Source organism: Macaca fascicularis, chromosome 15 (genome assembly GCF_037993035.2).
Source record: "Macaca fascicularis isolate 582-1 chromosome 15, T2T-MFA8v1.1".
Classification (NCBI taxonomy): Eukaryota; Metazoa; Chordata; class Mammalia; order Primates; family Cercopithecidae; genus Macaca; species Macaca fascicularis.
This window is the reverse complement of record NC_088389.1, coordinates 79,677,052-79,701,802: the sequence shown is the minus strand read 5'-3', so window position 1 is coordinate 79,701,802 and position 24,751 is coordinate 79,677,052. Positions and strand designations below refer to the sequence as shown.

The following is a 24,751-nucleotide window of genomic DNA, read 5'->3' as shown; positions in this document are numbered from 1 at the left end:
GTTAACCATGTTGGCCAGACTGGTCTCGAACTCCTGACCTCGGGCAATCTGTCCGCCTCAGCCTCCCAAAGTGCTGGGATTACAGGCATGAGCCACTGCGGCCTCCTGAATTCTTTCCTGCCAAAAGTCAAGAACCCTCATGGCCTCCTGGGCTGATCCCCAATTTGGGGGCTTCCCCTGTGACAGTTAGAGAACCCACATATATCTTTATATTGTAAAATTACTTTAGGTCTTTGTGCCAACAGTTTGAAGAGCAGCTGTCAAAGGGGACTTCTAGCTCTGGGCTCCAGTACGTTAAACAAGAAATATCCAGGCCGGGCGCGGTGGCTCAAACCTGTAATCCCAGCACTTTGGGAGGCCGAGGTGGGTGGATCACGAGGTCAGGAGATCGAGACTATCCTGGCTAACATGGTGAAACCCCGTCTCTACTAAAAATACAAAAAAAACTAGCAGGGCGTGGTGGCGGGCGCCTGTAATCCCAGCTACTTGGGAGGCTGAGGCGGGAGAATGGCGTGAACCCGGGAGGCGGAGCTTGCAGTGAGCCGAGATCACGCCACTGCACTCCAGCCTGGGTGACAGAGCGAGACTCCGTCTCAAAAAAAAAAAAAAAAAAAAAAAAAAAAAAAAAAAGAAATATCCTGATGGACCCCCCAGATCAACCTGCATTAGAATCACTATAGGTATTTTTACAAATATAGCTTCTCAGACCCCACCCACTTAATTAGAATGGGGAGAAGGGGAGTCTGTGGTTTTACCAAGCTTTGTGAATGATTCGTAAGCATTCTGCTGCATTGCTTTCTAAACTCAGGCCTGTTTCCCACACCAGGATAATCAAGAGGGAATACTGATGTTTCTTCAGTTCCTTCCTGTTTTTTCCTGTTTCCTTCTGCAGTGACCAGCACTATCAGAAATGGCATTTTTGCAGGGAGGGGGAGTACAGGAGTGGAAACAGGAAAGGCATAAATAAGACTCCTCCTTTGCCCCAGGACTCTCTCCTGTGGTCACTTTACCAATGAAGGTTTGTGAACTCTGATTGAGCTAAGTTAATTTTGTGCAAAAAAATAAATTTTGGCCGGGTGCAGTGGCTCACGCCTGTAATCCCAGCACTTTGGGTGGCTGAGGTGGGTGGATCACAAGATCAGGAGTTCAAGACCAGCCTGGCCAAGATGGTGAAACCCCGTCTCTACTAAAAGTCCACACAAAAAATTAGCCAGGCATAGTGGCGGGCACCTGTAACCCCAGCTACTAGGGAGGCTGGGGCAGGAAAATTGCTTGAACCCAGGAGCCGGAGGTTGCAGTGAGCCGAGATTGCACCACTGCACTCCAGCCTGGGCCACAGAGCGGGGCTCCATCTCAAAAAATACAAAAATTAGCTGGGTGTGGTGGCTATTCAGGAGGCTGAGGCAGATAATTGCTTGAACCTCGGAGGCGGAGGTTGCCAGTGAGTGAGATCGCGCCGTTGTACTCCAGCCTGGGCAACAGAGGGAGACTTAATCTTGAAAAAAACACAGATTACAAGGTCCTTTGGTAGAGATGATGATACCTTAATCTCGATGATTCAAATGTAGGTAGCCCTCAGAACACATTGGAGAACAATGACTTAAATCCAGTGAAGAAAATCTCCAAGAAACTATGATGTCATGTGTTCTCTTGAAATCTAGAGATTGGCACTGGGTGTGATGACTCACACCTGTAATCCCAGCACTATGGGAGGCGAGGCAGGCGGATCACTTGAGATCAGGAGTTGAGACCAGCCTGGCCAATATGACGAAACCCCATCTCTACAAAAAATACAAAAATTAGCCATGTGTGATGGCACATGCCTGTAATCCCAGCTACTCGGGAGCTGAGGCAGGAGAATCGCTTGAACCCAGGAGTGGGAGGTTGCAGTGAGCAGAGATCGTGCCACTGCACCCCAGCCTGGGCGACAGAGCCATACTCTGTCTCAGAAAAAAAAAGGGAAAGAAAAGAAAAGAAAAGAAAGAAGGGAGGAAGGAAAGAAAGAAATCTAGAGATTGGCTACTGAATATTGACAGCTTTATCTTCCCAACTAGCAAAAATGATCCCTGCTAGAAGGAACGGATTCATTTTGGAAAAAGAGTATTCAGTAATCTCTGAAGCACAGAAACATTTTTTTCATTCTTGCTATGCAAACAGATTGTTGGCCTTCTTCAGTGAGGCAGGCCAGGACAAAATCTCAGCAGGCCCTTTCGACAGCATTTCTCCACAAATCAAATTAGGTCAAAGAGAAAATTCAGAGCTGTCTGAGGAAGGAAAAATAAAAGCTCTGAAATGTGATATAAAACTGGTGGTCAGGGGACAGGGGAACATCCCACCTACTTTGTTTGCTCTGGTAAAGGCTGGTGGCTTGTCACATGAACCCCAGGCCTTCCTGTTCTCGGCAGCTGCCTTCTGAGTCACTGTGGGCTGCAGGGGAGGGCCCCCTAACATCAGGGAACATAACAACCATATGACTCTTAGGTGAGGCCACTGTGCCAGGCCAATTCAAAAATTAAACAGCGACTACATTGCCGATTTTCATTTGTTTTAAGAACTTCTTTACTCTGTTTTTGTCTACAACTGCAAATTAGCAGAAGACAAAAAACAAACTAGTAAGTGGAATTCACATCTGGTAAGTGAGAACTGGTGCCAGTCCTATTAGTCATTAAGATCACTTAAGGGTGGAGTGCACTAGCAGGATAAAACATTAAACCAAAAGCAATACTTCCTTGTAACAGCTGGAGTTTCCTAAGACATTTTAAAAATAAAAACCTAGAATGCCTAGCAGGCAAAATACTATAGTTAGAAAAGTCAGTCTTTACTTTTCTCTTTCGATTGTCGTCAGCTGTTGCAGAATTTTTTTTTTTTTTTTTTTTTTTTTTTTTTTTTTTTGAGACAGTCTTGCTCTGTCGTCCCAGCTGGAGTGCAGTTCACTGCAACCTTCGCCTCCTGGGTTCAAGCGATTCTCCTGCCTCAGCCTCAGGTGGCTGAGACTACAGGCATACGCCACCATGTCAGGCTAATTTTTTTTTTTTTTTTTTTTTTGTATTTTTGGTAAAGACAGGGTTTTGCCAAGTTGGTTAGGCTAGTCTCAAACTCCTGAACTTGGATCATCCACCCACCTCAGCCTCCCAAAGTACTGTGATTACAGGCGTGAGCCACCGCACCTGGCCTGTTGCAAAATGTTGTTGGGTATGTTATATTATACTATGTGAATTAAGAATTATCCGTTAAACAGTTTAAAGTTGTAAGAAAGCCTCCTTAAGTTTAAAACTGAGGCATTCAAGAACTCCTCCAAGTAAGAGAACCACACTGAGGTGTGATTCATTTGAACTTGAGTCCTGGGTCCTTAACCCAATGCCTGGATGCTAGAGATGTTCAATAAAGACTTAACGACTGCATAACCAACTTATTAGCTGTAGAATAGTTATAATAATCAACTTCCGTGAGCCTTTGTTTTCTCTTCTGTGATCAGGGAAGAAACCTCTTCTGTCTACCTCAGAGAATTTTTGTAAGTATCAAATAAAATAATGTGTGTTGAAGTTCTTTCTTTCCTTCCTTCCTTCCTTCCTTCCTTCCTTCCCTCCCTCCTTCTCTCCCTCCCTCCGTCCCTCCTTCTCTCCTTTCCTCCTTCCCTCCTTCCTTCTTTCCTTCCTTCCTTCCTTCCTTCCTTCCTTCCTCCCTCCCTCCCTCCCTTCCTTCCTTCCTTCCTTCCTTTATTCCTTCTTTCCTTCTTTCTTTCTTTATGAGATGGAGTTTCAGTCTTGTCGCCCAGGCTGGAGTGCAATGGTGTGATCTCTACTCATTGCAACCTCTGCCTCTGGGGTTAAAGCTATTCTCCTGCCTCAGCCTCCCAAGTAGCTGGGGTTACAAGTGTCCGCCACCATGCCCGGCTAATTTTTGTATTTTTAGTAGAGACAGGATTTCACCATATTGGCCAGGCTGGTCTTGAACTCCTGACCTCAGGTGATATGCCTGCCTCGGCCTCCCAAAGTGCTGGGATTACATATACAACCTTTTTTTAAAAAAATAATTTTTTTTTTTTTGAGACAGAGTCTTGCTACGTCACCCAGGCTGGAGCACAGTGGGGCAGTCTCGGCTCACTGCAACCTCCGCCTCCCCAGTTCAAGCGATTCTTGTGCCTCAGCCTCCCAAGTAGATGGGATTACAGATGTGCACCACCACACCAGCTAATTTTTGTCTTTTTAGTAGAGATGGAGTTTTGCTATGTTGGCCAGGCTGGTCTTGAATTCCTGGCTTCATGTGATCCACCCGCCTCAGCCTCCCAAAGTTCTGGGATTACAGGTGTAAACCACTGCACCCGGCCAATACAACCTCTTTTTTGATTAGAGCTTTGAAATTGGGGTAGGTTTACTGAAAATAGAACTGTACCAGAGAATTGCATCTGAAATATACAAAGCTCACCTGGATATCTCAATAACATGGCAATAACCACCCTATAACCTTTTTAAAAATAAATCTGAGTGAAAGTGATGCTGAAATCTCTCCTTACGGTCCTCTTTCTCAATCAACTATAATCCAGCAAACATTAAACTTCAGTTACCCAGAAAAGGATTGGGTAATAAATGTGTTAATTGTAGACTGGATCGTAATCAGCACTGTCACCTAAAGAATACTCACTCCGGCCGGGCGCGGTGGCTCAAGCCTGTAATCCCAGCACTTTGGGAGGCTGAGACGGGTGGATCACAAGGTCAGGAGATCGAGACCATCCTGGCTAACACGGTGAAACCCCGTCTCTACTAAAAAAATACAAAAAACTAGCCGGGCAAGGTGGCGGGCACCTGTAGTCCCAGCTACTCGGGAGGCTGAGGCAGGAGTAATGGTGTAAACCCGGGAGGCGGAGCTTGCAGTGAGCTGAGATCCGGCCACTGCGCTCCAGTCTGGGCGACAGAGCGAGACTACGTCTCAAAAAAAAAAAAAAAAAAAAAAGAATACTCACTCCTTAAATAATCCAAAAGAAAACTAAGAAGCAAAAATCCAGGGTTTGTTTCCCTATAACCAAAACAGAAGAATGTCCATAGTCATTACTGAGCATTAATCATTTGAAGATCTCCTTCCTTTTAACCTCAAGACATTATATCTTCCTTACTGTCAGGAGACCTAGAGTTCCGTCCTGGCTCTGTGCCTGTAGTCATAAGTTGATCTTATCCTTAAAAATGTAAAAATCTTTGTCTTTATTTTGGCTGGGCATGGTGATGTATGACTGTAATCCCAACACTTTGGGAGGCTAAGGCAGATGGATCATTTGAGGCCAGGAGTTGAGGGCAAATCACTTGAGACCAGCTGGGCCAATGTGGTGAAACCTTGTATCTACTAAAAATACAGAAATTAGCCAAGTGTGGTGGTGCACACCTGCAATCCCAGCTACTTGGGAGGCTGAGGCACGAGAATCGCTTGAACCTGGAAGGCAAAGGTTGCAGTAAGCCGAGATTGCACCACTGCACTCTAGCCTGGGTGATGAGGAGTGAGACTCTGTCTCAAAAATAAAAAAATAAAATCCCTGTCTTTATTTTGAAACCAGAACAAAGGACACAGTGTGATCTTTGCAAAATCATAGAATCTTGAGCTGAAAGAACCTTAAAGTTTATCTTGCTAAGTAGTTACTTTTTTTAAGTACAATTTTTATTTATTTTTATTTTTTTCAGAGATGGGGTTCAAGTTGGTCTCAAACTCCTGGCCTAAAATGATCCTCCCACTGTGGCCTCACAAAATGCTGCGATTACAGGCATGACCCTATGCCCAGCTCAGAACTATTTTATTCAAACAAAAATTTCAGCAGACGAGCCGGGCGCGGTGGCTCAAGCCTGTAATCCCAGCACTTTGGGAGGCCGAGACGGGCGGATCACAAGGTCAGGAGATTGAGACCATCCTGGCTAACATGGTGAAACCCCGTCTCTACTAAAAAAATACAAAAAACTAGCCGGGCGAGGTGGCGGACGCCTGTAGTCCCAGCTACTCGGGAGGCTGAGGCAGCAGAATGGCGTGAACCCGGGAGGTGGAGCTTGCGGTGAGCTGAGATCCGGCCACTGCACTCCAGCTTGGGTGACAGAGCGAGACTCTGTCTCAAAAAAAAAAAAAAAAAAAAAAATTTCAGAAGACGAAAGCTAAACAGCTTTGGTTGAAGAAAGGTAGGTTATTTGGTGGCTGTCTGCTGGCCTCCCAGCCCCTCTCTGCTGTCCTTCAGGGAAGCCCTAGGACTCCACAGCACAACTTGAACCACTGACTTAGTCTAACCTTCTCATTCATTTCATGGATTGTGAAAACTGAGATCCAGAGATATTTAGGGACTTCCCGAGTTAATTGTAAATAGCATATTCAGGACTTTTTAGTTGTTGTATCCATGGTCATAACAAACATTTATTGAATGATTACTGCTCTGTTTCACTTGCATTATCTCATTTATATTTTTTCTTTTTTTTTTGACACAGGGTCTTGTTCTGCGGCCCAGGCTGAAGTGCAGAGGTACGATCTTGGCTCCTGCAATCTCTGCCTCCCAGGCTCAAGCGATCCTCCCACCTCGGCCTCCCAAGTACTTGGGACTTCAGGCACATGCTGTCACAGCTACTTTTTGTATTTTTTGCTGAGATGGGGTTTCGCCATATTGCCCAGGCTGGTCTCAAACTCCTAGGCTCAAGCAATCCTCCCGCCTTGGCCTCCTAAAGTGTTAGGATTACACGTGTGAGTCACTGTGCAGGGCCCATTTTTTTTCTTTTTAGAGACAGGGTCTCACTCTGTCACCAGGCTAGAGTGCATTGGTTTGTCACTGATTTGTCACTGATTTGTTTGTTTCTGAGATGGAGTCTCTCTCTGTTGCCCAGGTTAGAGTGCAGTGGCACAATCTCAGCTAATTGCAACCTCTGCCTCCTGGGTTCAAGCGATTCTCCTGCCTCAGTCTCCCAAATAGCTGGGATTATAGGCGTGAGCCACCATGACCAGCTAATTTTTGTATTTTTAGTAGAGAGGTGGCGGGCGCCTGTACTCCCAGCTACTCGGGAGGCTGAGGCAGGAGAATGGCGTGAACCCGGGAGGCGGGGCTTGCAGTGAGCTGAGATCCGGCCACTGCACTCCAGCCTGGGCAACAGAGCTAGACTCCGTCTCAAAAAAAAAAAAAAAAAAAAAAAAGGAACAGGCAACATGGCTCCAGCCAGGTAGAGGACCCATCTGCATAATAAAATATTAGGGTAGGGCAGCCAGCTTCTTTGCGTGCTATGAAAATGGCACACCTGGTCCATCCAATCTCTTGGGCTCTAAGTAACTCAGACACGGCTTCCTCAAGCTCATCTATAAAACCCCATGTGTTTCACCATGAGACCAAAAGTCCCACTCAGGAATCCCTCTCTCTCCAAGAGAGAGGTATTCCTTTTTCTCTTCCTTTTGCCTGTTAAACCAATGCTCTTAAACCCACTTCTTATGTGTCCACATTCTCGATTCCCTTGGCATGAGACAAGAAACCTCTGATATTTATCCCAGACAACGACACCACTTTTCTGTGACTTCAAACTCCTGGGCTCAAATGATCCACCGGCCTCAGCCTCCTAAGCACCTAGGACTACAGGCATGCACCACCATGCCCTGCTAATTTTTAACCTTTTCTTTTAGAAACTGGGTCTTGGTATGTTGCCCAGGCTGGTGTCAAACTCCTGGGCTCAATTGCTTCTCCTGCCTTGGCCTCCCAAAGTGCTGGAATTACAAATGTGAACCACTGTGCCCAGCCTTTTATTATTTATTCCTTACAATAACCCTCAAAGGTATAGGAACTGCTGAGATCAATTTGATAAGAAAAGTGAGAAGATAGGTAAATTGCCCAAGGTCACTCAGTCACTGTGTTGTGTTCAGTTGCTTTATCTATAAGAAGGATCTGGACAAGATAATTTCTGAAGTACATGCTAGTGTGCACTGCTAAAATTCTATGGCCATAATTGCAAGTTGTGAGACTGGTTCTCACAACTAAAAGGAATTGTTACCTTTAGAACCAATTATGCTTTTCTGAGGCTCTTAACTATTTGAGGCCTACAGAGGGACATTTCAAGATGTTTTGTCGGAAACTTGAAAAATGAGTGCCAAAATTTAAAAAAAGAAAACAGAGAGTGAAGATGCATTCATTTCAATTAACCAGTCAGGGGAGTCTAATAGCCTCTACCTGTGAGCAAGTAATATCACGAATCCAGTGTTGGCTGATGCAATAAATGGCATTGCAGTGGATTAGAACATCCTACCCCAAAAATGTCATTCGAATAGGATTATTTTGAGCTGAAGAAGATTGAGAAATAGCTGATGCAAAAGAAGCTCTTGGGGCTCACACCTATAATCCCAGCACTTTGGGAGGCTGAAGAGGGAGGATCACTCAAGCCCAGGAGTTTGAGACCAGCCTGGGCATCATAGTGAGACTCTGTCTCTACAAAAAAATACAAAAATTAGCCTGGCGTGGTAGTACATGCCTATAGTCCCAGCTACTGAGGAGGCTGAGGTGGGAGGATTGCTTGAGCCCAGAAGGTTGAGAGTGCAGTGAACTGTGATTGTGCCCCTGCACTCCAGCCCAGGCAACAGAACAAGACCCTGCCTCCAATTTAAAAAAACAAAAACAAAAACAGAAACAAAAAACAGGCTCTTGGGCTTCTTTCCCCTGTCTGGCTAAGAACAGGACATAAATTGTAAGGGTATTTCCTTTCCCCTCCATGAAAAGGAGAACAACTCAATCATTCCTGACTTTTAGCCGAGACTCTTACCAGGACAGGGATCAGACATAGCACTGAGAAAGGAATCTACATAAAAAAACTTTATTAAGATAACCTTTGGCCGGGTGCTGTGGCTCAGGCCTGTAATCCCAGCACTTTGGGAGGCCGAGGTGGGTGGATCATTTGAGGGCAGGAGTTTGAGACCAGCCTGGCCAACATGGTGAAACCCCTTCTCTCTCTCTCTCTCTGTTTTTTTTTTTTGATGGGGTCTCATTCTGTCACCCAGGCTGGAGTGCAGTGGCACGATCTCAACTCACTACAACCTCTACCTCCCAGGCTCAAGCAATACTCCCACTTCAGCCTCTCTGAGTAGCTGGGACCACAGGCATGCATCACTATGCCCAGCTAATTGTTTTATATTTTTGGTAGAGATGGGGGTTTCTCCATGTTGCTCAGGTTGGTCTCGAACTTCTGAGCTCAAGGGATCCGCTCACCTCTGCCTCCCAAAGTGCTAGGATTACAGGCGTGAGCCATTGTGCCTGGCCTGAAACCCCATCTCTACTAAAAATACGATAAAATAAAAATACCTGAGTATAGTGGCAGGTGCCTACAATCCCAGCTATTTGGGAAGCCAAGCAAGAGAATCACTTGAAGCTGGGAGGTGGAGGTTGCAGTGGGCCGAGATGGAGCCACTGCACTCCAGCCTGGGCAATGGAGAGAGACTCTGCCTCAAAAGAAATAAAATAACCTTTATCTTCCAATGGTTTCTCCCCCACATATTTACCTCCCCACAGTTTGCTGCCCCTAAAAGCTGTAACCCCTTTATCTTGTCACTTCTCTACATATATACTGTTCCATGTTAAGATGCTATATAAGCCCCAGATTTTAACCACCCCTTTGAGTTACTCATTACTGAGTTTCTCCTTTGTGTATGTGTGCTGTCCATGCTAATAAACTCTGTTTTTCTCTTGTTAACCTATCTTTAATCAGTTTGATTCCCAGGACTCCAGCTGGAGAACCTAGGAGGGTAGAAGAAAAAGGTCCGTGTGTGTTTTTCCATCCCCTACAGTGATGGTGGTACATTATTTTGGTTTTGATCTCTGTGATCAGGGAACAATGAAGCAGGTGATGAGAAGAGATAGGAAGAAAAGACTCCCTTTGCGAAGATTATTTAGCAGTAGAAGTAGCAAAAAGACGAGTTGCAAAAAGTAAGTGGAGTTTAAGAACAGATAAGTGGTAACAACAGCAGGTAATGATTGAGACAATGTGATAATGATAAATTTAGAGAAATTTCTTTTTTTTTTTTTTTTTTTTTTTTTGAGACGGAGTCTCGCTTTGTCGCCCAGGCTGGAGTGCAGTGGCCGGATCTCAGCTCACTGCAAGCTCCGCCTCCCGGGTTTACGCCATTCTCCTGCCTCAGCCTCCCGAGTAGCTGGGACTACAGGCGCCCACCACCTCGCCCGGCTAGTTTTTTGTATTTTTTAGTAGAGACGGGGTTTCACCATATTAGCCAGGATGGTCTCGATCTCCTGACCTCGTGATCCGCCCGTCTCGGCCTCCCAAAGTGCTGGGATTACAGGCTTGAGCCACCGCGCCCGGCGAGAAATTTCTTATTATGTAAATAGATCCATCAGCAATAAGCAAAGTTTTATTTTTTTATCAACTTGACTAAAAAGATAACTTTTGGCCCAGGCGCCGTGGCTCACACCTGTAATCCCAGCATTTTGGGAGGCCAAGGCGGGTGGATCACCTCAGGTCAGGAGTTCGAGACCAGCCTGGCCAACATAGTGAAACCCCGTCTCTACTAAAAATACAAAATTAGCCAGGCATGGAGGCACATCCCTGAGTCCCAGCTACTCGGGAGGCTGAGGCAGGAGAATTGCTTGAATCCGGGAGGCAGAGGTTGTAGTGAGCCGAGATTGTGCCACTGCACTCCAGCCTGTGCATCAGAGTGAGACTCTATCTCAAAATAAATAAATAAATAAATAAAAAGATAACTTTTTACATGAAAAACAAAATGTTTTGCCCCAATAATTCTAGAGCCATTGTGATGACTTTGCAAAGAAGAGAGCAGTGTTTTTATAAAGATAACCAGTTCTTGAACTTTGACCAGTGTATTATACATAGACATGATTTCACCTGACATCAAAGTAGCAGGACTCTTTAATCTCCCTATTTTATTATTGCAAATAACATTTAAACTCAAGGATAATTCACTACTTCCCTTGGTTTGAGTTTTCTGCATACAGAGTTAGATTTCTTATCTCTCTGTGTATACATGCCAACCTAAAGAATGTGGTTTTTTATTCACTCAAAGAGGAAAATGACTATGATTTTAAAAATTGACATTATAATTCTGTTCTGCTTCTGAGGTTTTCCTCCCAGCCTTGTCCCTTCCCCCATTCACAGTGTATCCTTTGCTCCAGTAATACCCAATTTCCTACTGTTTCCCAATACATTCTGTCCTATCTCTGTAACTTGGCACATGCTGTTCCCTTTAACTTCCCTTCTTACTCTTCCCCACCCTGCAGACCTGGCTAACTCCTATTTACCCTTCACGGCTCAGCTCAATTAAGTATCACTTTCTCTTGTAGATCTTTACTACTACAAAACTGTAATCAGTACCTTTTTTCTTCTTTGTACATATATTTGCATACATTCCTGATTGTGCCCTTAGTGGAAATGATTAGAAGTGGACTTACCATGACAGAAATTCTCTTAAAATAGTCATGAGTGATAACGTGTTTGTCAAGTCAAACAGTTCCTGACTTGCAAATAACAGCACAAACAGCCCCTTGTGCTTCACTATTCTTGCTCCTGGGCCCTTCTGCTGCTGATACCTGCTTCCTTTTCATAAATGCCCCAGCTATTATTTCTGGAGGAGGTTTTTTTTTTTTTTTTTTTTTTGAGATGGAGTCTCGCTCTGTCGCCCAGGTTGGAGTGCAGTGGCACGATCTTGGCTCACTGCAAGCTCCGCCTCCCAGGTTCATGCCATTCTCCTGCCTCAGCCTCCCAAGTAGCTGGGACTACAGGCACCCACCGCCATGCCCGGCTAATTTTTTGTATTTTTGGTAGAGACGGGGTTTCACCGTGTTAGCCAGGATGGTCTCGATCTCCTGACCTGGTGATCCACCCGCCTCGGTCTCCCATAGTGCTGGGATTACAGGCGTGAGCCACCATGCCCGGCCTCTGGAGGAGCTTTTAAAGGTCTGGTCCGGCTCCTCTTCTTGTGCGAGAATCTCCTCTGTCTCTGTTGCCCTGGAGCTGTCCACCTGCCTTACCCACATCCTACCACTCATGGCAGACAGGGACTCCAGGCTACGGAATGTAAGATGAAAAGGAGAGTTGTTTTCGTTTGAGCCCAGGAGGCGGAGGTTGCAGTGAGCTAAGATCGCGCCATTGCACTCCAGCCTGGGCGACAGATGAGACTCTGTCTCACAAATAAATAAATAAATAAATAAATAAATAAATAAATAAATAAAAGAGAAGAGTGGTCAGATTTCAGGGACTAGACAAACATAGCTTCAAGGCTTAGAAAAAGTTTTTACATGACTTATGAATTTGCTAAGTATTGGTGGGGTAGCCTAGGAACCACAATCTCAACTCACCATTACATTTCAACTTCCTTCAGTCTCTTTGGGAAAAGGTATTTATTCATGTATTCCTAAAAGTGACCAATTTGTCTTAGTTTGATTGGGACTTTTCTGGTTTTAGCATAGAAAGCAGTGAGCTGAGATCGTGCCACTGCACTCCAGCCTGGGTGACATAGCAAGACTCTATCTCAAAAGAACAAAACAAAACAAAAGTTCAAATTTCAAATCATCTCTTTGTGACCGTATGTGACTGTATGCTTTCAGAAAAATCCGGATCACCTCTTGAATGTTTTGCTGCTTAGAAATTTCTCCTGCCAGATGCCCTAAATCATCTCTCTCAAGTTCAAAGTTCAACAGATTTCTAGGGCAGGGGCAAAATGCCACCAGTCTTTTTGCTAAAGCATAGCAAGAGTGACCTTTGCTCCAGTTTCCAAAAAGTTCCTCATTTCCATCTGAGACCACCTTAGCCTGGACTTCATTGTCCATATCTCTATGAGCATGTTGGTCAAAACCATTCAGCAAGTTTCTAGTAAGCTCCAAACTTTCCCACATCTTCCTGTCTTCTTCTGAGCCCTCCAAGCTGTTCCAATTTCTGCTTATTACCCAGTTCCAAAGTCACTTCCACATTTTCAGGTTATCTTTATAGCAGTACCTCACTCTGTTAGTACCAATTCTCTGTTTTAGTTCATTCTCATACACTATAAAGAACTGCCTGAGACTAGGTAATTTATGAAGGAAAGAGGTGTAGTTGACTCACAGTTATGCATGGCTGGGGAGGCCTTATGAAACTTAAAATCATGGTGGAAAGAGAAGGGGAAGCAAGCACCTTCCTCACAAGATGGCAGGAGAGAGTGAGCGCAGGGAAAACTGCCACTTTTAAACCATCAGATCTCATGAGAACTCCCTCACTACTATGAGAACAGCATAGGGAAACCACCCCCATGATCCAATCACGGCCCACCAGGTCCCTCCCACAATACATGGGAATTACAATTCAAAATGAGATTTGGGTGGAGACACAAAGCCAAACCATATCAATCCCCAATCCTCTTCTCATCCTATGTGATCTGCCCTGGACAATCTTTTTTTTTTGAGACGGAGTCTCGCTCTGTCGTCCAGGCTGGAGTGCAGTGGCGCGATCTCGGCTCACTGCAAGCTCCGCCTCCCGGGTTCACGCCATTCTCCTGCCTCAGCCTCCCGAGTAGCTGGGACTACAGGCGCCCACAACCGCGCCCGGCTAATTTTTTTTTTTGTATTTTTAGTAGAGATGGGGTTTCACCGTGGTCTCGATCTCCTGACCTTGTGATCCGCCCGCCTCGGCCTCCCAAAGTGCTGGGATTACAGGCGTGAGCCACCGCGCCCGGCCTGCCCTGGACAATCTTAAGTTTCCATAACTTGAACTCTCATCTGAATACTGAGGATTCCCAAATGTAGCCCAACTTTTTCTTCTGACCTTTGTTCTCTATTTCTACCCTCAGCTGGAACTTCTATACTAGAATATGCACTGGCATTGTAGACATAGCTAAAACCCCATCACTAACATCACACTTAATGGTGAAAGACTGAATGCTTTTCCTCTAACATCAGAAATAAGACAAGCAGGTCCACTTTGCCACTGCCATTCAACATTGCACTGGAGGTTCCAGTGAGGGCTATTACGCAAGAAAATAAATAAATACAAGGTCTCCAGATTGGAAAATAAGAAGTAACACAATCTCTACTTGCACGGTGTATGATCTTGTATACAAAAAATTTTCAGGAGGCTGAGGCAGGACAATTGCTTGAACCCAGGAGGCAGAAGTTGCAGTGAGCTGAGATCATGCCACTGCACTCCAGCCTGGGCAACAGACCGAGACTCCATCTCAAAAAAAAGAAAAAAGAAAGAAAGAAAGAAAGAACATTTTAAGGAATTTACTAAAAAAAAACTATTAGAATTTAAAAATGACTTCAGCAAGGTTGCAGGGTACATCAACTTTACAAAAAAAAAAAAAAAAATCAGTTCTTTACACTAGTAGGGAACAATCCCAAAATGAAATTAAGAAGGCAATTTCATTTATGACAGCATTAAAAAAAAATACAGGCCAGACATGGTGGCTCTCACTTGTAATCCTGACACTTTGGAGGCTGAGGTGGGAGGATCACTTGAGGCCAATCTGGAGTTTGAGATCACTTGAGGCCAATCTGGAGCCAATCTGGAGTTCGAGACCAATCTAGTTAATACAGTGAGAGCCCCAACTCTACAAAAATTCTTTTTAAACGTTTGCTGGGTGGGCTGGGAGGGGTGGCTCACGTCTGTAATCCCAGCACTTTGGGAGGCCGAGTAGGGCAGATCACCTGAGGTAAAGAGTTTGAGACCAGCCTGGCCAATGTGGCAAAACACCGTCTCTACTAAAAATACAAAAATTAGCTAGGCATGGTGGCAGGTGCCTGTAATCCCAGCTACTTTGGAGGCTGAGGCAGGAGAAACACTTGAACCCAGGAGGCAGAGATTGCAGTGAGCCAAGATCATGCCATTGCACTCCAGCTTAGGCAACAGAGTGAGATTCCGTCTCAAAAAAAAAAAAAAATTGCTGGGTGAGGCCTGGCGCAGTGGTTCACACCTGTAATCCCAGCACTTTGGGAGGCTGAGGCAGGTGGATCACCTGAGATCAGGAGTTCAAGACCAGCCTGGCCAACATGGTGAAAACCCATCTCTACTAAAACTACAAAAATTAGCCAGGCATGGTGGCGGGCGCCTGTAATCCCAGCTACTCAGGAGGCTGAGGCAGGAGAATCACTTGAACCCGGGAGGTGGAGGTTTCAGTGAGCCAAAATCGAGCCACTGTACTCCAGCCTGGACAACGAGCCAGACTCCGTCTCAAAAAAAAATTTTTTTTTTGCTGGGTGTCGTGGCATGCAGCTGTGTAGTTTAGCTACTCGGGAAGCTGAGGTGGGAAGAGGGTTTGAGTCTGGGAAGTTGAGGCTGCAGTGAACTATAATTGCACCATTGAAGTCCAGGTTGGGTGACAGAGTGAGACCCTATCTCAAAAAAATAAATTAAAAACAAAAATACAGTTGCCCATGGTGGCTCATGCCTATAATCCCAGCACTTTGGGAGGCTGAGGTGGGCATATCACCTGAGGTCAGGAGTTTGAGACCAGTCTGGCCAACATGGTGAAACCTCTTCTCTAGTAAAAATATAAAAATTAGCAGGGTGTGGTAGCATGCGCCTGTAGTCCCAGCTACTTGGGAGGCTGAGGCAGGAGAATTGCTTGAACTCCGGGAGGTGGAGGTTGCAGTGAGCTGAGATCGCACCACTGCACTCCAACCTGGGTGAAAGCAAGACTCTGTCTCAAATAAATAAATAAATAAATAAATAAATCAAGTACATAGAAATACATTTTTTTTTTTTTTTTTTTTGAGACGGAGTCTCGCTCTGTCGCCCAGGCTGGAGTGCAGTGGCGCAATCTCGGCTCACTGCAAGCTCCGCCTCCCGGGTTCACGCCATTCTCCTGCCTCAGCCTCCCGAGTAGCTGGGACTACAGGCGCCCGCCCCTGAGCCCGGCTAATTTTTTCTATTTTTAGTAGAGACGGGGTTTCACCATGGTCTCAATCTCCTGACCTTGTGATCCGCCCACCTCGGCCTCCCAAAGTGCTGGGATCACAGGCGTGAGCCACCACGCCCGGCATAGAAATACATTTAACAAAAGAATTGTATAACGTGTACTCTGAAAACTACAAACGTTGCTGAAATAAATTTTAAAAGATCTAAATCAATGGAAAGACATCCTATGTTCATGGATTGTAAGACTTAATATTGATAAGATGGCAGTACTCCCCAAACTGATCTACACATTTAACACCACTCCTCTCGAAACCCCAGCTGTCTTCTTCGCAGAAATCAACAAGCTGATTCTGAAAAGAGTTTGGAAATTCAAAGGACTGAGAATAGCCAATACAATCAGGAAGAGGAAGAATAAAATTGAAGGACACATACATTCTGACTTCTTTTTTTTTTTTTTTGAGACTGAGTCTGGCTCTGTCGCCCAGGCTGGAGTGCAGTGGCCGGATCTCAGCTCACTGCAAGCTCCGCCTCCCGGGTTTACGCCATTCTCCTGCCTCAGCCTCCGGAGTAGCTGGGACCACAGGCGCCCGCCACCTCGCCCGGCTAGTTTTTTGTATTTTTTAGTAGAGACGGGGTTTCACCGTGTTAGCCAGGATGGTCTCGATCTCCTGACCTTGTGATCCGCCCGTCTCGGCCTCCCAAAGTGCTGGGATTACAGGCTTGAGCCACCGTGCCCGACTCATTCTGACTTCTTAGCCAGGGTCTCGCTCTGTCCCTCAGGCTGGAAGGCAATGGTGCAATCACAGTTTACTGCAGCCTCAGTCTACTGGGCTCAAGTGATCCTCCCACCTCAGCCTCCTAAGTAGTTGGGACCACAGACTGTTGCCACAATGTCTGGCTTTTTTTTTTTTTTTTTTTTTTTTTTTTTGAGACAGGGTCTTGTTCTGTCACCCAGACTGGAGTGCAGTGATGAGATCAGGGCTCATCGAAGACTTGACATCCCAGGCTCAGGCCATCCTCCTACCTCGCCTCCCAAGTAACTGGGATTACAGGTACACACCACTATACCCAACTAATTTTTTTTGTTGTTTGTTTTTTTGAGACAGTTTCACTCTTTGGCCCAGGCTGAAGTGAAGTGGTATAATCTCAGCTTACTGTAACCTCTGTTCCCTGGGTTCAAGTGATTCTCCTACCTCAGCCTCCTGAGTAGCTGGGATTACAGGTGCTCACAACCATGCCCAGCTAATTTTTGTATTTTTAGTAGAGACAGGGTTTTGCCATATTGGCCAGGCTGGTCTCGAACTTCTGACCTCAGATAATCCACCTGCCTCGGCCTCCCAAAGTGCTAGGATTATAGGTGTAAGTCACCATACCAGGCCCCAACTAATTTTTTTAAATTATATATATATGTTGGCTTGCTATTTGAGATCAGGACTGATCTCAAATTCCTGGGCTCAAGCTATCCTCCCACCTAGGCAGGCTTACCAAAGTGCTGGGATTACAGGGATGAGCCACCATGCCCAGCCTACATTCTGATTTCTGAGTAAAGAAAAATAGCTTAGAGCAGTCTGGGATGTTGAGATGCAAAATTTATTGAGGCCAGAGAGACATGAGTATGTCAAGCTCCCCTGCCCACTCACAGACATGTCCAGGGGACAATTGTTTAAAGGGATTTGGGGCCAGGCACGGTGCTATAGTCTCAACACTTTGAGAAGGAGAGGCAGGAGGACTGGTTGAGCCCAGGAGTTCCAGACCAGCCTGGGCAACACAGAGAGAACCCATCTCTACAAAAAATTTAAAAAACAATTAACTAGGTGTGGTGGTGCACACCCAGATACTTACAGGACTGAGGTGGGAGGATTGCTTGAGCCTGGGAGGTGGAGGCTGCAGTGATTTGTGCTTGCACCAGTATGGTCCAGCCTAAGCAACAGTGAGACCCTATCTTAAACAAAACCAAAAGCCAAAACAAGCCAGGCGTGGTGTCTCATGCCTGTAATCTCAGCACTTTGGGAGGCCAAGGCGGGTGGATCCCCTGAGTTCTGGAGTTCAAGACCAGCCTAGGTAACACGGTAAAACCCTGTCTCTACAAAATAAAATAAAACAACATAAAATTAAAAAGAAAAGTCAATGTATAGCCAATTAATAGTTAATGTTATTTTATGGTAAATTCTTGGTAAACAACTTAGGAACTATCTCTTGTTTTTTTCTTTAAAAATTCACTTGTAACTGCTGCTGATCAGAGCATATATTCGGGGCAACTTAATCAAAGGTCCCAGGTTGCAGTCCTCAAACTTGACCCAAATAAACTACCTTTCCAACAAATAATGCTGAAACAAATGGATGTCAGGTGAAAAAAAAAAAAAATGAAGTTGGAACCCTAGCTTACTTCATATACAAAAATTAACTCCAGGCTAGGCACAGTGGCTTTGTCCTGTAATCCTAGCACTTTCAGAGGCTAAGGTGGGAGGACCGCTTGAGCCCAGGAGTTCAAGACCAGCCTGAACAATATAGTGAGACTTCGTCCCTACTAAAAATTTAAAAAATTACCTGGGCATGATGGTGTGTGTCTGTAGCTTCAGCTCCTCAGGAGGCTAAGATGAAAGGATCACTTGAATCCAGCAAGCTGATCATGCCACTGGACTCCAGCCTGGGCAACAGAGCAAGACCCTTTCACACCCACACATACAAAAAAAGACATGTCTTTTAAAGAAATTTAAAAATTAGCCATGTGTGGTGGCAAGCATCTGTAGTCCTAACTATTCAGGAGGCTGAGACAGGAGGATTGCTTGAGCCTAAGAGTTTTGGAAGTTGCAGTGAGCCAACTGCCATGATTGTGCCATTGCACTGAAGCCTGGGCAATTGAGCAAGACCCTATCTAAAAAAAACCCTCAAAATTGGCCGGGTGTGGTGGCTTATGCCTGTAATCCCAGCACTTTGGGAGGCCAAGGTGGGCGGATCACAAGGTCAGGAGATCGAGACCATCCTGGCTGACGCAGTGAAACCCTGTCTCTACTAAAAATACAAAAAATTAGCTGGGCATGGTGGTGGGCGCCTGTAGTCCCAGCTACTCGGGAGGCTGAGGCAGGAGAATGGCATGAACCTGGGAGGCGGAGCTGGCAGTGAGCCAAGATCACACCACTGCACTCCAGCCTGGGCGACAGAGCAAGACTCCACCTCAAAAAACAAACGAACAAACAACAACAACAAAAAACTCAAATAAATAAAATCAAAACGGACCATACACCCAAATGTAAGAGTGAAAAGTATTAAGAGTTTTAAAAGAAAACATATGTGTACATTTTCAGGAGCTTTCATTAGACAATGGTTTCTGAGATATGACATCAAAAGCACAAATGACAAAAGAACAAATGAATATATTTGTCAAAAGAGAAAATTACAACACATTTAGTTTAAAAATCTTAATTGTTATTTATTTGTGATTCTAAACTCAGGCAATATATCATTCTATAAAACAGAATGAGTCTTCCAATGAGCAAAGCAGAAGAGATTGCTTTTATAAACAGGCAGAGAGGACTTCCTTATCATGCCAGAGATAGCTTTTACAGACAGGCAGAGGGGATTTCCTTATCATGCCAGCTAAAACTGGCCTGCTGGAGGATTTGGCTATTCTCTCTCTTTCTCTCCTGATTTCTCAGAAGGTCAGATAAAGATCTTAGTTTTGACTTACTGACATGCAATTTCAGCATTAGTAACTCCATTTTGGTTGGATCTGTTAGGCCTAGGACAGGAGCTCAGTCCAAACCAATGGCCTCCTATAAATTTTATTCTACACATTGAACATCACTGAAATATAAAACTTTTTGCTTCCAAGGACATCATCAAGAAAATAAAAAGCCAAATCACAGAATGGGAGAAAATATATGCAAATCATATATCTAACAAGGCTGTTCTTTTTATAGTCTAGATATATAAATGGTGAGGATATGGAAAAATTGGAACTCTTGTACATTGCTAGAAGAAATGTAGGATGCTACAGCCTCTATGGAAAACTATTTGGTGGTTCCTTCAAAAGTTAAACACAGAATTAACATATGACCCAGAAATTCTACTCCTAGGTATATATCCAAAAGAATTCAAAACAAGTACTCAAATTCTTTTTTTCGAGACAGAGTCTTGCTCTGTTGCCTAGGCTGGAGTGCAATGGTGTGGTCTCGGCTAACTGCAAGCCTCCCGAGTAGCTAGGATTACAGGCACCTGCCACCTTGCCCAGCTTCGTATTTTTAGTAGAGATGGGGTTTCACCACGTTGGCCAGGCTGGTCTCCAACTCCTGAGCTCAAGTGATCGTCCGCCTCGGCCTCCCAAAGTGCTGCTATTACAGGCTTGAGCCACCCTGCCTGGCCAAATTCTTATACACCATTGATCACAGCAGTATCATTTATAATGGCCAAAAGGTGGAAAAAACTCAAATTTCCATCAACTAATGAATGAATAAACAAAACGTGGTATAGCCATACAATGGGTTATTATCCAGGCATAAAAAAGAATGAGTACTGATACATGCTACAACATGGATGAAACTCGAAAACATTATGCTATGTGAAACAAGCCAGACACAAAAGGCCACATACTGTATGATTTCATTTAAATAAAATATCCAGTATAGGCAATCTATAGATATAAGAAGTAGCCTAGTGATTGCCAGGGGCTGAGAAGAGGGCAATGGGAGTGACAGGGTTTCTTTTCTTTTTCTTTCTTTCTTTTTTTTTTTTTTTTTTTTGAGACGGAGTCTCGCTCTGTCGCCCAGGCTGGAGTGCAGTGGCGCGATCTCGGCTCACTGCAAGCTCCGCCTCCCGGGGTCCCGCCATTCTCCTGCCTCAGCCTCCCGAGTAGCTGGGACCACAGGCGCCGCCACCACGCCCGGCTAATTTTTTTTTTTTGTATTTTTAGTGGAGACGGGGTTTCATTGTGTTAGCCAGGATGGTCTCGATCTCCTGACCTCGTGATCCGCCCGTCTCGGCCTCCCAAAGTGCTGGGATTACAGGCTTGAGCCACCGCGCCCGGCCTCTTTTTTTTTTTGCAAGTCTGATCTTATTTATTTGTTACTCACTTAGAAGCAGAAGCTGGCAGAGAGGAAAGTCTGCATCTCTTCGCAAATTGTTCCTGGCACTTCTCCTTAGCCTCCTTAATTTCTCTTGGCCAAGAGTTTAGCATATTCTGCAGCCTCTTCCTTATTTTTCTTAGTAAGCTGCTTCTTCAGAGCAATACACTGCCATCTGTGCTGCAAGACATGTGGAGTAACAACACACTGAATCTTGGGTGTTTTGTTTCTAGGTCCTAGGTTTCTTACCTTCTTTGTTTAAGCACTTTCTTACAACATACTGGTGGACATCATCTTCTTTTTTTTTTTTTTTTTTTTGAGACGGAGTCTCGCTCTGTCACCCAGGCTAGAGTGCAGTGGCCGGATCTCAGCTCACTGCAAGCTCCGCCTCCCGGGTTTATGGCATTCTCCTGCCTCAGCCTCCCGAGTAGCTGGGACTACAGGCGCCCGCCACCTCGCCCGGCTAGTTTTTTGTATTTTTTTTAGTAGAGACGGGGTTTCACCGTGTTAGCCAGGATGGTCTCGATCTCCTGACCTCGTGATCCGCCCGTCTCGGCCTTCCAAAGTGCTGGGATTACAGGCTTGAGCCACCGCGCCCGGCCTGACATCATCTTCTTTAGACAGACTGAAAAGTTTGGCCAGGTGCAGTGGCTCACGCCTGTATTCCCAGCACTTTTGAAGGCAGAGGTGGGTGAATCATAAGGTCAGGAGTTCGAGACCAGCCTGGCCAACATAGTGAAACACCATCTCTACTAAAAATACAAAAAATTAGCTGAGCGTGGTGGTGGGCACCTGTAATCCCAGCTACTTGAGAGGCTGAGGCAGCAGAATCACTTGAACCCTGGAGGCGGAGGTTGCAGTGAGCCGAGATCACACCACTGCACTCCAGCCTGGGTGACAGACTGAGACTCCATCTCAAAAAAAAAGAAAAAAAAAAGTTTGCGAATTCTGCTAGCTTTTTTGGGCCCCAGGCGATGAGGCACCATAGTATCAGTCAGTCCGTCAGTCCATGAATATCCTTCTCTCCTTTTTTTTTCACAATAACCAAGTTGAGAATGCTCAGATTGGCATCCACAATACAACCACAAACTGATTTTCTCTTTCTTTGTCCCACTCTCCTTGGTCTGTAACAGGAATGCCCCTTACTCAGTAGCAGGCAGACACGGCCATGGGTTAAGACACCCTGCTTCACGGGGAAATTTGTTGTTCCCACCACTGATTCAGACCACATAACCCTTCCATTCTTCACCCAGAGCATCAGCAGCAACTTCTGTGGCCATATGCTTCTCACAGAAAGTACGAAGTTTGTATTTATCATCCACTCCAATGAGTTTCTGGCAGCCAGTGGCTGGGAAGATAATCAGTTTCATCTTGAAGCATCTTTTCTTTCTTTCTTTCTTTTTTTTTTTTTTTTTTGAGATGCAGTCTCGCTCTGTCACCCGGACTGGAGTGCAGCGGCGTGATCTTGGCTCACTGCAACGTCTGCCTCCCGGGTTCAAGCGATTCTCCTACACCAGCCTCCCGAGTAGCTGGGACTACAGGTGCGCTCCACCATGTCCGGCCAATTTTTGTATTTTTAGTAGAGACGGGATTTCACTGTGTTAGCCAGTATGGTCTCAATCTCCTGACCTCATGATCCGCCCGCCTCGGCCTCCCAAAGTGCTGGGATTACAGGCGTGAGCCACCATGCCCAGCCAACAGGGCTTCTTTTTGGAATGATGACAATGTTCTGGATTTAGATAGCAGAGATAGTTGCACAAGTCTGTGAATAGGCTAAAAGACATTGAATTGTACAGCTTAAATTGGAGAATTATGTGTTAAGTAAATTGTATCTCAACAAAGGTTTTTAATTTACCAAGGTTTGGGTGAAAATCAATGTGTATAACTTTCAATGTAAGAGTTGGAAAAGTATCATAAAAATGCTAACAGTGACTAGACAAGATGATGCATGTTCTATCTTTCTAAATGTAAGACATAACTTTTGGCCGGGCGCGGTGGCTCAAGCCTGTAATCCCAGCACTTTGGGAGGCCGAGGCGGGTGGATCACGAGGTCAGGAGATCGAGACTATCCTGGCTAACATGGTGAAACCCCGTCTCTACTAAAAATACAAAAAAAAAAATTAGCCGGGCGCGGTGGCGGGCGCCTGTAGTCTCAGCTACTTGGGAGGCTGAGGCGGGAGAATGGCGTGAACCCGGGAGGCGGAGCTTGCAGTGAGCCGAGATCACGCCACTGCACTCCAGCCTGGGAGACACAGCGAGACTCCGTCTCAAAAAAAAAAAAAAAAAAAAAAAAGACATAACTTTTACAGCATGAGTTCCTGCCTAAGATAAAATGGGTATTTAAATATTGTATTTAAATGTTCTAAGTGTCAGACTTCCTTTCTTTAGCTTTTCCACAGATATAGAATTTTAGCTCTGGCTCAAACTTGCATGAAAAATGAGAATAGAAAAATGTGATCTCTTAAACTGTAAATATTTAATAAAGACTAATTTGCAGGCATCATGGTGAAATAAAATGGTTAATTCTTTTAATATATAAAGCTCATTGTTCAAATAAAATCCAAGTTCTAAAATCTTAGATTTTATGAAACGGATGTGAAATGGATGAAAGTGTTATGAATGGTGCTGCTTTGCTTGAGGTACGCCTTTATCTCCACTCCTCCAAACACAAACATATCAGGGCAGGCAGGTCTAAGCAGCTCCTTGGAGCACAGTTTAAAAGGTCTGAGGGACTCTAGCAGCCCAGTCGGCCCTGAATTGTGTAGTGTTTTGTAAGGTATAGAAACTCCAGGGGCTCCTGACAGAAAACTCCTGTTTCCTATTTGTCAGATGAAGGGGGGCTAACCTACAACTCCTTGAAAGCCCTTTCCTACGGTGGAAGTCTACAATTCTATGACCCTGAAAAAGCTAAAATAAAAGCTAGTAGTCACTGGCTTCCAAAATGTTTACCAATCACCCCAGAGCTTAAGGAACAAAGATCAAAACAAGCCTTGGGCTATAATCACCTTACCCAAACCTACAAAATAAACAGTAGACTAAAAATAGAGAGGGATAAGGCTTATTTCAAAGTGAAATGATCTGAACAAAGGGCAGCTGGTTTTCAGTGATCTTTCTTATCTCTTAGATAAATTTGTTAATGGGCCATAAATACACAAAGGGTCTGGTTGCCAAGTGTCCCAGCAAAAGGGAGGAGAGGCCGTATATCACTTCCTGGGGGATGGGAGGGAGTAGCATCTCAAGGAGAAGTAGCACAAAAGGCCTCTCCTGAGATAGGAAACAGGCCCTGGGTCAGGCAGCTGTGGGTCTGGCAAACACTCTCAGACCTCAGAACAAGAAACCCGTTGAAGGCGGGGTACGGTGGCTCCCGCCTGTAATCCCAGCATTTTGGGAGCCATGGCGAGAGGATTGTATGAAGCCAGGAGCTCAAGACAAGCCTAGGTAACAAGGGAGACCTACTCTCCTGCATCTGTCTGTCCAAACAATTTAAAAATTAGCCAGGCATGGCTGGGCATGGTGGCTCAGGCCTGTAATCCCAGCACTTTGGGAGGCCGAGGCGGGTAGGATCACCTGAGGTCAGGAGTTCGAGACCAGCCTGGCCAACATGGTGAAACCCCATCTCTACTAAAAATACAAAAAATTAGCCAGGTGTGGTGGCGTGCGCCTTTAATCCCAGCTACTTGGGAGGCTGAGGCAGGGAGAATCACTTGAACCCAGGAGGCAGAGGTTGTGGTGAGCCGAGATGGCACCACTGTACTCCAGCCTGGGCAAAAAGAGCGAAGCTCCTTCTCAAAAACAAAACAAAACAAAAATTAGCTAGGCAAAGCGGCATGCACCTCTAGTCCCACCTCCTCGGGAGAC

At 45.2% G+C, this 24,751-nt stretch overlaps 2 protein-coding genes across 11 annotated transcripts in view; both read right to left on the bottom strand.

Moving 5' to 3' along the window:
• Nucleotides 1–24,751, bottom strand: part of LOC102124370 (perilipin-2) — a 119,328-nt gene that overhangs the window by 68,667 nt on the left and 25,910 nt on the right. For 8 of the 10 annotated variants that reach the window (XM_074017396.1, XM_074017413.1, XM_074017402.1 and 5 more), the window contains exon 3: nucleotides 20,903–21,073. In XM_074017396.1, the coding sequence (XP_073873497.1) occupies nucleotides 20,903–21,006 (104 nt within the window). In that variant the 5' untranslated portion in view covers nucleotides 21,007–21,073. The remainder of the gene's footprint in view (nucleotides 1–20,902; nucleotides 21,074–24,751) is intronic. The other 2 variants (XM_074017403.1, XM_074017397.1) reach the window with 1 other exon arrangement.
• RPS6 (ribosomal protein S6) overlaps nucleotides 21,024–24,751 on the bottom strand; it is a 183,954-nt gene continuing 180,226 nt past the window's right edge. Inside the window, exon 5 of the mRNA XM_074017424.1 lies at nucleotides 21,024–21,142. Coding sequence (XP_073873525.1) covers nucleotides 21,123–21,142 — 20 coding nt within the window. The 3' untranslated portion in view covers nucleotides 21,024–21,122. The remainder of the gene's footprint in view (nucleotides 21,143–24,751) is intronic.